Raw genomic sequence first — 13474 nt, 5'->3', positions numbered from 1 at the left:
CGCTTATCAAATGAAAAGTTTTCACTTTTGTACAATAAATGAATAATAAGTCTTGAAAAAAGTAAAAACTTACTAGAAAAGAAGGATTCCGAATATTAAATATAAAAAAAATGGTCCCAGTGGAGTATGAACCTATACTCCCTGAAATTTTTACGTCAAGGTAGGTTTATTGTAAAAATTGAATACTCTTCAGAAGGAGGTACACTATTACATGGGTCATACATGGGTCATACCTTAAATCATTTATCAGGAAATATAAGTATGCTACTTTCCTTATGTTAATTTAGTAATTTGTATATATTAGTCCAAGGCTGGATTATTTTCCATAGGAAGTAAACCGTAATAAAGTAAACGTTTATATTATTTATCTATCAAGCTACATTGTATTATTATGAAAACGATAATAATAAATCCTTTTGAAGCACATAATGCAATTAAACAAATTAATAGCACACTCATTTTGAGTCTGTTAATGAGAGGAAATGAAATGTTCAAGACCCTTTACACCCTCTAGCACCAGTTTAAGCTTAATTTTATTACTATAAGTCATTTTCAATGACATTTCACACTCCCTGGAACCGGCTTAGTGGAATTTTTTATAGGTCATTTTACTTTGTATTATGCTCACATTTGAGACATACAAAGCCAGACAAAATAACCATGTATTAACCTTAATTATGGTAGAAGCCTTTAGTTTTCACCAGGTATTGTTAGTTGAAAAGATAGTGTCTTTACTCTGAACGGAAATCGTACGTTTTTACGAATTCGTATTAAGATATCGACCATTCACGATGGATTGTATTATATAGTACAACTTTTCTTTGCGGTGGTTTTAATCGGAAGGATAAAGTTACCTCGAACAACTATTCTCATTTTAGGTGAATTTAAACGAAAAGATACAGTAACTCCGTTTCACAGTTATGGCAACCCAAGCATGTTCAGCTGTTATTCATTCATATTTAATGTCAGATCAAGGCTGTTAGCGCATCATTTATTAATTTAGTTCATTCAGTTGAACACTCAATCGTACAGCAGACAAATTGTTTACTTCTCTCGAAGATGCCTACATAAGTGATCACTAATAATAATTCAGTAATATAGTTTAAATATACTGAAACAATTCTAAGGCCCAATGTCAAGCAACATCTGGCATTTGGATGAAACCCTTGTATACAATTTACATTTAGAATCTTATCGGTACATCGGAATAGAAATAAAAAAAATCATTCTTGTCTATATCCGTAAAATTGTATTTGTCTATTTTTATACATATATAGTTCATTTTCTGCTGAAAATTCCGATCTGTATACTTCATGTTGAAACTTTTCAAGGGTTGAAAATGTTGGTCCTTCTGCACAGTAAGGACAGATAGCACACTATGGAGTTGTTTATTAATTGTGTCCCGAACACTGCTCAGAGTTTACCAAATGCTTCCAGGACACAAATGATTTCACAGTACTGATTTAACTTAATGCTTCAATAAATACAGTATGAATTTTATTTAATGCTTCTGGGACGCAGTATGGGGTTTTCTAATTTCTTCCATTACATAGTACATAGTTAAATGAGTGATTCCATAACACAGTATGGAGTATATTAAATGCTTCCGTAACAGTACGGTGGTTAGTAAATCCTTTCATAACACAAGTCGGACTTTACTAAATGTTTTCATATCACTGTATTGAACATACTAAATGTTTCCACAACATATTTAGGAGTGAAATAAATGCGTCAACATCACAATGTGGAATTTACTAAATGCTTCAGTAACAGAGTTAAGAGTTCACTAAGTACCTCCATTACACAGTAAGGAGATCACTCATATTTCAACAAAACAGTACTGAGTTTACAAAATGTTTCAATAACTTAGTACAGTTTTTATTAAATGCTTCCATAAAATATCAACGCTAATTAAACAGCATACTCCTTGCTGAATCAAATAACCACAGCACAAACACTCCGTATGATAACAATTTCAGATTTAGTACATGTGTCAGAGACACTATGTTTCAAACCGATAAAAACTTAAGAAGTCTTTATTAGCTAGTGTTGAAGTTATGCCATCAGTCTACGTATTTACTGAACAACCCTTGTAGTATCGTTCTATTTCTTTGACAAAACCTTTCCGTCAAGACAAATGCAACGAGCGTATGCCCTTATAGACGGTTTATAATGCTTTGCTTTGAGAAAAACACAAAAGTATTGTGCAAAGAATTTGGCTATTTTGTTTTTTTTACTTGGTTTTGTCACGTTATTTTAAGTGCAATAAAATAAGTCAAATTCTGACCCTTTTAAAATGATGCATCAATTCACACTACAAGAATCTCTCAAGCTTGCGTCCACGATTAAGCGGCATAGGAGTGTGTGATAAAGGATGACATTAATGCACAGAGATTAATATTTTCAAACTGGCTTTAATATCAAATACTGCTATAACATTTTTAATTAACTGAGATGATAACAAAGTAAAACTTTGCTTACCAGTTTTTCCATACTTATAACCATGTCTGTAGGAAGAAGAATTAAATCCAGGCAATTCAATTCCAGACTGTGAATTCTTTACATCCATTGTTAGCTTGCAAAAGAATGTTTCTTCACACTTGTTGAATATATCTCATAGAATCTGTCTATAAAGTGATAGATAACATCCTTTTCACATCTTGTCTACGTGCTTCTCTTGAAATAAGTTATTATATCGGCTGTATTTCGTTAATCATTCTCCTTTTCAATAACATTTCACATTAAATGATAACGTTTTTTGTACGTGATCAGTAGATTTGAAATTTTCACAAACTTTAAGTCTGTTTCTCTCTTTAAAGGTCAAGGTCAATCTATTTTTTTCCAGTTATAAACTAAGTTAAATATATCCTGTTTATTATATATCTGAAAGACGACGTGCAACAAGCGATGTTACTGTGGATTGATCAGACGATTCCATAAAGACACCAAAAGGATTGTAGAAAATAATATTTTCTAATGTTGATTGAGCATATCGACGGCTTAGAGCGAAACAGGTCTATCTCTATACAGAAATAGAAACAGATAGACCAGTTTCGCTCTAAGTCCTCGATATGCACAATCTTTCAATATGTGATTGAATCCATATTACGTACCATCAAATTAGGTATCAATCATCTGTCTATAACGAGGGAAAGACCGTTTAAACGTTATAATTGATAAAGTTATTTCTTTTCATTCTTACTTCATTTAAGGTTGTTGACTTAAAGACGTTTATCCCTTTATCTGAATTTCCCATTTAAAGTTTCTATGATATTTGAGACTTTTTTAAGTTTTCATTTCTGTGTCTATCCTTATATACAAATTTTAAAAAATGTGAAAGTTACGTTCATTCTTATACATTATTTATATCACATTTGAGTCATGGTTTCTTTTTACCGTTGATGTTTCTTTCAATCGTAATTATAATTTTACAGTCTTTTTCAATTACACGTTGAAAGAGTCTATATTTTATTTTTGTTAACACGTCCACAAAACAAGAAATAACTCCGACCGGTAGTTTGTCAATTTTTTGTAAGCATTTACACATTTTATAAGTGATGAAGCAAATTATTCAATCAATTAAAGAATTAAACAACTATTATTATTATTATTATTATTATTATTATTATTATAATTCCAGTAGTCAAATAATAAACCATATGCTGTTTCAGTTTAATTATCACGTTTAAACTGTTGAAAGAAGTTGTCTCTTTTATACAATAACTTATTATATTGATTGTATTTCTTTGACAAGAACCAGGTTTGTTTTCGTCAGGCATGACATTACATACATTACATTGTTTTCCACTTAGTTTTAAATCAGTTTTCATAGTCATTAGCATAATCAGTTTTAGATTGTTATTTGGGAAATGATATTGATTTCACTGGTACCTTAATTGCTATCTAATTCCAACTTAATTGGATTAAGTGCAATATATTTCATTGTTGTACTTTGACTTTCCATTACGGATTGATTTAAGACAATTGTATGGCGATAATTCTTGTAACTTGTAATCGGATTCAATTTAAATTGCATGCAATGAAAAGCAGTTCAAAGGACTCTAATTTAAAACCCACAGACAAACACTATAAACAGGAAATTTCGATAATAGATAGTGCAAGATTTGCATTCAGACATTGGTAGGTATTACTTCCGAAATAAATTGTTTGTATTAGTAACTTTGAACATATCAAATGTAAGAAAGGGAGGAGCTAGATCTTTACTAAAACCTTTGAAACTAAATCACCGAAAATTCATGCCATAGTGCCAATGTTGACCATTTATTAAAGTTGTCGTGCATATATAATTTAAAAATGCAGTTTAGCCCAGTAACTTTTGAATTGCGACCCCCTATCTTTGCAGAACAGAAACAAACTGATTTTGAAGTAAATAGTATTGAATTATTTCAGTAAAGTAAACATTTCCAAAGTTACCATTTTCACAGCTTTTTATATTCCATTGTTACTTTTTAGCACCAAAATTAAACTTCTCCTTCCTTATACGATTTAATGTTAAACGCTTCACGCAATGTAAAGTATTAAATATAAGGTAACGGGTAAAAGAAATATCATTATATATATGAAATTATTTATTATTTCTTTTGTCCTAATATGGCTTGTAATAGGTATATCAATAAGGGGCATTTTGTCTAAAATCGTCCACAGGCAATGGGAATGCATTCCTTTTGCAGATAGACACCAATATTCAAGTGCCAACAGCAGGTACTTAGTCTGTGATTTTTTTGGGATGTCTCACATCGCACAAGAGAAAACTATACAGTTTTTGTGTCAGTAAGTCAAATCCGTCAGAAGAACATTCAGTAATCAGATTACATAACAATGAATCTAAAACATATTTTGATAAATCTTTCGTTTTCGGCTTGCAATCGAAAATAATATGAAAATAGTATGAAACCAGGGCCATTGTGAAATTCCTGTCTTCGATAAGATTGATACTGATTATAATAATACTAGAAAGAAAATGTCTGTCTCTTCTATATACTGGAACAGAAGTTGGCTAGAAAGCAACTAGGTGAATAGACATCTTATCAAGATCTGTGTGAAGTAATGGAAATATATATCCTAATTTAATGAAGATATTAAAATCAGGTTTTTTCTGGACTAATTTGCTTTTTGTAACGAATTCAACTTATGTTTTTGAAAATACTGTATACGATTTATGACAATATCATGATTGCACTGATGACAAGGTATCAAAACGGACAAAGGTGAAGAAACGTCAATTAAGTGAAACTTTTACTAAAAATATTGCAGAATATGGCTGAAAATTTAAATATCGGTTCACTTGTTTATAATAGCAACAGGCTACACATATTATGTGATAAAAATTAGAACTTGTCTGAAAGTCCGAGTAATTCAATAAAGCTAAATAGTGCGATGTTTCGTCAAATCAAACACCAACAAAACATACTAATATATTTCATGGCATAATCTGTGTACATCCAAAAGCAAACCAATCACTATTCTCCCTGTCGTCAAGCAGAGGGCGGGTAAAATTAAGATGGGAAATACTTCGCTGATTGAAGCAGACGAGGCAAAATATCTCGGAGTGACCTTTGACAAACGGCTAAACCTGGAAGCCCCACATTAGTAAAGCAGAAGGGAAGGCCCGTAGGAAGCTTGCCAGGATGCGCAAACTTGCTGGAACAACGTGCGGAGCAAATTAGCCAATACTCAAGACAGTATATCAGGGAACAATGAGACCCCATTTAGAGTATAACTCAACTGCCTGGTTCACTACTGCCAAAACTAACCAACAGACTTTAGACAAGGTTCAGAACCAAGCATTGCGGATCATGACAGGTGCTACAAAGTCTACACCAATCTCCTTCATGGAGAAGCTAACAGGCACACAGCCGTTACAAGACAGGAAACATGCAAAGGTCCTGCTTCAAGCAGAGAAGTTCAGGTCTTTTCAAGACCATCCCATGAAAGCTAAGCTAGATGGCTACACCAAAATCGGCTCAAACATAGCAGCTTCGTTCATGAGGCAAAGAAACTCAACCGAGAGTACAAAACTGAGCTGAACTACGACTCCCCTAGGTAGTGAAGACATTATAAACCCACTAGCGAATGATCTGTCCTCCGTGACTGTGAGACTTGCTGTTCCTCGTCTTGATCGCGGGAAGCAAGAGGATGAAGGCAGAAGAGCCTCACACTTGCTATGATAAATGAAGACTATCCTCCGGAATCATGGACTCATGTCTATACAGACGGATCAGCCACATGCGCCGTCAAAGATGGAGGAGCAGGAGTTTTCATTCAATACCCATCTGGCAAGAGAGAAACACTATATGCAGCCACAGGAAAACACTGCAGCAATTACAAGGCAGAGACTGAAGCACTCATGAAGGCCGCCTCAATGGTTTGAAGATTCAGCAGAAGAAAGCTCCTCAGTCGTCCTTCTCACAGACGCACTGTCTGTCATGGAAGCTCTGATCAACAATAAAGCTCCGCAGCTAGCCAGGAGAATGCAGAGCCTGAGTATAACCTGCAAAGTAGCACTTCAGTGGATTCCATCCCATTGTGGACTTGCAGGCAATGAAGAGGCAGGCATTTCTGAATAAGCGAACTTATGACCAAAGGAGTTCTATACTTCTGTATATTTGACACTAACTGATAAGCATGATAATACAAGTACTTAATATTTATTCAAAAGATACCAATTTATTTAATATACTGCACACTTGACTATATACTACATAAGTTATTATTTTCTCTTCCACACGATTCTAGCATTTCCAATGGTTAAAAAGAGGTCACAAGGTGAACTCTTATATCTTATTGAAGGGTCAATAGATTTTCGTTTCGTTTTAGGTTAAAAATAAATGGTCGATACAACAAATCATTAATTTGGTTTGCCTCCCCATTCCACACACCCACCCCAAATTTATAGATTTATTGACCCACATATTTCCACTGAGGTCAGAAGCAAACTCAGTATTAATATTACTCATTACAATTGATAGAGTTATAAATTCACTCAATACACTCTATGTTATGTTAACCTCAATATTACAAAATTGTGTTCATATCTTGATTACATGTCTCCTAATGTAAATTGTCGATCCATAGTTTGTGCCGTATGACTGGTCTATATTCAAGAATGACGAATGATCATCCAGCTGGAAAAGCACGTTCACAGCATGTGGACGCACACACGACTAACGCACACACACGCACGCGCGCAGACAAAAACAAAGGAACACAGTGGGGCATCACACATGTTTACTGGGCTAATTAGTCAAAAGAAGATAAAAACAATGAAAATCAGTTTATGTTGTCATTTGATAAAACCTGTACTGAATGACTTACGGGTCAATATTCGAAGCAATTGACCCTTTGATCTTAAAACTTCAAGCAATAGTTCTGACTATTGACCAACAAACCATTCAATAAGTGTTTAACATTTAGTTTGAGTTTCAAAGTGAGATGGAATGTCCAAAAATGCTATAAGTGCACATTCAATAATAACTCGTGCCTCTCCTTATGTCGGTCAAAACTGTATCACATTCGGCAGTTTGTAAACTAATTAACGATGAAACAAACACAATGATAATGTAGATAATAATATTCTAAGTCAGAATCATATAATTTAAATCATGTTAACAAAGCAACAAAATAATAAAGTCTTGAATACAGGTTTAATTGTTTTACCAGTCTGTCTTAAACATCAAGGATTCTATGGTATTTATACTTAATTTGCGTTTAACATTGAAATAATTACTGTCGTCCGAATTAGTAAATGTATTCATAAACGTTGGTACAAACTGACACTGGCATTAGGAGGTCATAATCTAAATGTTTTACCAAAATACCGAAGCAGCATTCTGCACTTATTCTTCGTTCGGCATACACGCTTTTGTGTAGTCATAGCTATATTGCATAGTGCTGTGGTTCGTTAACAGTGTGCGAATGGCCCAATTCTGCTCTGTATTTGGTAAATGCTTTGATCGAATTTACTCTTGACAGTAATACCGTTTATAAAATGAAATTCAAAACATCATAATAAACTGAAGAAGTTGTTCACTACAGAGTAATGATCATGTAGTCCCCGAGGAACTGCCATATATCGTTATATGTAACAAGACTTACTGCGTCTTTCCAGTGTTTCTCGTTTTTAACAAGCCATTTTGACTGCTACAATAAAATATACATTGAACATGCATATTTTCCTATAACGTTTTGATTTAACTTCAGTTTTTCAAAAGAATACTTTTCGTTATAGACACATCATATTGACTGCTAAGAACTTATCTGCATTTGGAGCATGTATTGTTCTCCTAACGTTTGGATGTCGTGTTATTCCGCATTCGCCCCATGTGGTTCTGGGACGACCTGTGCATGAAAAGAATTGGAACCACTGCCTTACCTTTGCATGATCGTAAGAGGCGACTAAAAGGGTCTTAACACTTGGTTTTGCTGTAACTCTGTGATTCCAGCAGGTATGCAAATTTTGATTCCATACCTCATGTTTTTGTTTGAAGTAAATGAGATGTGAAACCAAAATTTGTAGTCCTGTTTGGCGCCATATAACCTATACTGTGTTGGTGCGCCGTAAAACCCAAATAAATAAATAAGTAAATTCGTAAATCATAAAAATTATTAGTATAAGTGGTATGACAAACAGCTTCTGTCTGGCCAAAAGTAGATATTATCTAACCTGACAATGAAAAGTGTTGACCGTTGCAGTTAACAAGCTTTCACAGTATTCGTTAGAAGTAACATTGTCTTATAATTTGCTTTAGACAGCGGTTGAAAAAAAAAGAAAATAAAGTGTAAGATTTTAACTCAATGTTATGGGGTTGCAATTACTTATTTAAAGACTAACAGTGCACCCTAATGTTGTGATTTAATGAACTTGTGTTCAAAGTTAAAAATGTTACAATATTTTTGGGCCCGTAAGCACATGAAACTATATGAATAAAACGTATGTTTCAAAATGGGAATAAATCTTTTTTCCAGTCACTAATCGGATAATATATATTTCGTTATAAAACAACTAAATTAACTGAGAGCTTTAAAAACGAGTTTGAGTGTCAAATAACAAAAATAAAAGTTATTGACATCGACATTCCAAAAGAGTTCCATTTGTAAAAAATAAAAATGTAACAATACATTCTTGGTAAAATTCAAATACGCATTATGCATCGACTTGTCTGTCTTAGGCAAAGGGGTGTTACATACATAAATTAACCATTTTGTAAGTGAATTGGAAAGCAAGATTCTTTCAACATACTAAACTGTGTTACTTTACTACTGTTCAATGAAATCAAGCTAACTTCAAATGTCAATCTTCAAAGAAACGTACGGACCTGCCTTAGACCAATAATTGGCTGTATCCGCAGTTTAGAGCATTAATTTTGTTCCGAACCTGGATAAAATGCTATAAATAGTGAGGAAGTAGTCATCAAACTAATGTTCTATTCTGAGGTATGTTGACGACTTGAAAGTGAACTTGTTATGCATACAACTAACTATACTTTACAATTTCGAAGAGTTGTTTACAGGTTGTAACAAACTGTTGCGTGAGTATGCCTTTTATAAGTATACGCAATATGTTATCTTAACTGAAGTAGAACCTATTAGCCAGAAAACGATATCTATTACCGTCATATCATTTGCATTCTAATCTCAGGGCAACTTCCTGGAATCGATGGGATATTATAAATTTCGGTTGTATTGCCAAAGGTAATGACACATCTACAGGACAATTAGATAGCACATTCTCATAACAATAACTATTTAGTTTTATAATGAATTAAAAAAAAAAAGCCTTAACCCTTATCATGCTGGATACGACTGATTCTTCTGTAGCGACCAGTATAGATTATGATCAGCCTGCACATCCATGCAGTCTGATTTTGATCTATACTATTCGCCATTCCGTCAGTATCAATTTGGAATGCACCCGTTTTAACAGTTAATGATACTGTTCAGATTAAAAATTGTATAAATTCATTATACAAATTTAGCAGGGTAAGGGTTAAAGACAGACTATATTAGAAGCAGCATACTTCGTGTTGTATGCTTCTTAGTTAATGAATAAATGCCACCGAATGTGTGGAAAACGAGTACAGGTGTATTTAGCATTACATGTAGTTTACACATTTATAAATTTTAAAACATCAAAGTCTTAAAGAAATTTCGTTTTAATTTTATTAGTGAAAATAGGGAAATGTAAAACAGAGATAAGTTTCATGAACATTTACTTTGTGTGGTGTGTTTCCTACGTGAAAAGGAAAATACAATAAAATACAGTAACTGTAAGGGGAAACCTCTGCGTAGGAGATTACCTTTCGTTCTGATCGAAAACGTCGAACTAAAAACTCGAATTCTTGATTGTGAGTAAGGCGCACGACTTATACTGCCTTATATTTCTTAATACATTATTTATATTCAGCTGTATATTGTGCGAATTGTACCACATGCAAAGTAACCTTGCGTCCCACCTGCAAAGAAACCTTGCGTCATTGGTATAGTTTGTGTAATCACTCTTTTAAAATAAAAGAAAAACAACAGACGAATGTTTCTAGACATATAAAATCACTGATAATAAATTTTCTTCCGCTTCCGATTACAGGTCAGGAGTCTGGTAGACTGAAAGGTTCACCTCAACAAGTGCCTAAATGTGTCCCAATGTATACCACAACTATCAAGAGATATGACAAAACCTTTCTAAACCATGAAAAAATGTTAGCAGCAAAAGTGTGTTATTCACCACTGAAAGTAACACATTGTCAAACATCAATATTCCGTCCCTTTTAAACGACAGCATTATACCTATTATACTAATTGTGAAACAAGCAATGAAAATGTATGAAAACAGGTTACTTCCTTTGAGCAAGTTAGATTGTAACAACGTTAGTCTAATGGTCCGTGATTGTTTCCTCCAGTTGAAATCGCTTGATATGATTAATTTACGCAGATATCTAATGTGTTAACAACTCAAACAATCTGAAATCGGTTATTGTAAGCTCGGGTCAGATAGCTGTTACAGTAACGTTAGTTAGTTGGAAGCGAACATCTGGCCCCAATATCACAACAAAAACTTAAGTAATTGCTTAGGTAAGTCTGTTATTTCAAATGCTTGCTTTGCCCTTTATATTGTCGATTCGCTGTAAAACCCAACTCACTCACTTGTCCTTTATACGTCTTCAATGTTGACCTTTTCATCTATATTAGAACCATATGACTATATCATAGATCGAAACATAATAATTCTGAATTATACAGAAAACGGGGTATAGAAATAAGAAATATACTTAAGCAAATACTTAAATTCGTTATTTTTTGCTTAAATGGAGATATCATATTTGCGTGACTGAAATGAAACGTCATTTCATCACAATAATGGGAACATTTATGCCAAGTAATATTGTAATTCCTTGGTGGATGACAGAGTTAGGGACCGGACAGGAAAAAAAAACTGTTAACCTTTGACCTCCAAATGTGACCTTAACCTTTAAGCTAGGAGTCCGGGTTTTGTGCGTGACACGTCGTCTTATCATGGGAAATGTTTGTTCAAAGTAATATTAAAATCCCTTAATAAATAACAGAGTTATGGACCGGAAACGAAACAGACCCTGTTCATGCCATGTAAACATCTGACTGCCAAGTGTGACCTTGACGTTTGAGCTTAAACTCTGAAAATTGTACCTGACACATTGTCTTATTATGAGGTATATTTGTGCCAAGTAATATTAAAATCCCTTCATGGGAGTTACGGACCGGACAGGAAAAAAAGTCTGTTGACATTTGACCTCCCATTGTGACTTTGTCCTTTGAGCCAGGGGTCCGGGTTTTACGCACAACATATGAGTTATGGAGCGGACACAAAATTGCGGACGGACGGACGGAAAGATGAAATGTTTTAGCTCCATAAATATATAAATTTAAATGTGTTCTAGAATGTTTGTTGTGCTATAAGTTTGATTTGCTTTACATAAGTAAAAAATATTGATACATTTCGGTATCTATCGAAAAAAAAGTGAATGAATATTTTGATAGTACAAGAACTTGGGAACACTTTTGAATTACTGTAGAAAACAAGAGCTTTAATTGACCTGTCTTAAAATATTGCTCAATCAGCCATAGGTATTCATTTTAAGAACTTGATAAGACATAATACACCTATATATTATGGTTTCAAAAGAAATGAATGATAAAATAAAAAAAGATATCTACATTCTTCAGTTAAATGTATATTAAATGTTTACATTAACCAAGGGTGATATATTGTTGAAAATGAATATTAAAATCATTTTTCATAATACACTACGTGTTTTAAGCAAAGAAGATGTTCAGTTTAAAACATATTGTCAAGTAAAGTGAATACGATTTTTTTTTTGTTTATGAAGACGTCGTTGACCTGGGCCGCACAGCATACCTCTTGTTTAATCAAATAGCCATAGGACAAACACTCTGCATGGTAACAATTTCAGCAGGAGAAAAACTCTATAAGACATTGTCTTTCGTTCTAATCCTATCCATACAGATGTAATACATGTTTTATATAACTATATGTACATTTATGTGGAATACATATGTTTAAACTATCAATTTTAGATTTAGTACATACGTAGCCGAGACACAATGTTTATAAATGATATAACGTTAAGAAGTCTTCATTGGTTTGTGTTGAAGTTATGACATCAATCTACGTATTTCTTTAACGACTGTCGTAGTTTTGATCTGTTTCTTTGATAATACTTTTTCGTCAACACAATACCGCAAACGTACAGTATGCTCTTATAAATGATACGGTCCATAGCGCTCTCCTTAGAGAAAGACACAATAAGTAATGTACAAAGCAATTTATGCTTTGTCTTTGGCTGTTGTGTCCTTGGGGTTAATTTTGTTTCACTATAGTTCAAGTGGTGTTACAAAATTAGTCAAATCTTGGCCCTTTTAGAATGAAGCATCAATTCAAACTGTCTACAGGAATCTCTCAAGCAAACGCGTGTTTTTTTAGACGAAGTTCACGCGGCATAGGAGTATGTGATAAACATGATAAATGATGACTCAAATACAAATTTTGAAACTGGCCTTAATATCAAATACTGCTTAAACATTTTATATGAAATGAGATAATAACAAAGTATAACGTTACTTACCAGTATTTCCATACATATGGCTGTAGGAAGAAGAATTAAATCCTTGCAATTTAATTCCAGACTGTGAATTCCATACATCCATTGTTAGCTTGCAAAAGAGTGTTTGTTCACACTTGTTGAATATATCTCATTGAATCTGTCTATAAAGTGATAGATAACATCCTTTTCACATCTTGTCTACGTGCTTCTCTTGAAATAAGTTATTATATTGGCTGTATTTCGTTAATCATTCTCCTTTTCAATAACATTTCCCATTAAATGATAACATTTTTGCACGTGATCAGTATATTTGAAATTTTCACAAAGTTTGTTATTCTCTAGAAAGGTCAAGGTCAATC

The 13474-nt window shown here is 33.4% G+C and overlaps 1 protein-coding gene across 2 annotated transcripts in view; it reads right to left on the bottom strand.

Moving 5' to 3' along the window:
• The window catches only part of LOC128550755 (BDNF/NT-3 growth factors receptor-like), a 178739-nt gene extending 165479 nt beyond the window's left edge, over nt 1-13260 (bottom strand). Inside the window, exon 1 of one of the 2 annotated variants that reach the window (XM_053530473.1) lies at nt 13137-13260. In XM_053530473.1, coding sequence (XP_053386448.1) covers nt 13137-13218 — 82 coding nt within the window. In that variant the 5' untranslated portion in view covers nt 13219-13260. Of the gene's footprint in view, nt 1-2481; nt 2636-13136 lie in introns of those variants that run through there. The other variant, XM_053530472.1, reaches the window with a different exon arrangement.
• Between the last annotated feature and the right edge of the window lie 214 nt (nt 13261-13474).

Source organism: Mercenaria mercenaria, chromosome 18 (genome assembly GCF_021730395.1).
Source record: "Mercenaria mercenaria strain notata chromosome 18, MADL_Memer_1, whole genome shotgun sequence".
NCBI lineage: Eukaryota > Metazoa > Mollusca > Bivalvia > Venerida > Veneridae > Mercenaria > Mercenaria mercenaria.
The sequence above is the reverse complement of the archived record's forward strand: the minus strand, read 5'-3'. Positions and strand labels throughout refer to the sequence as shown.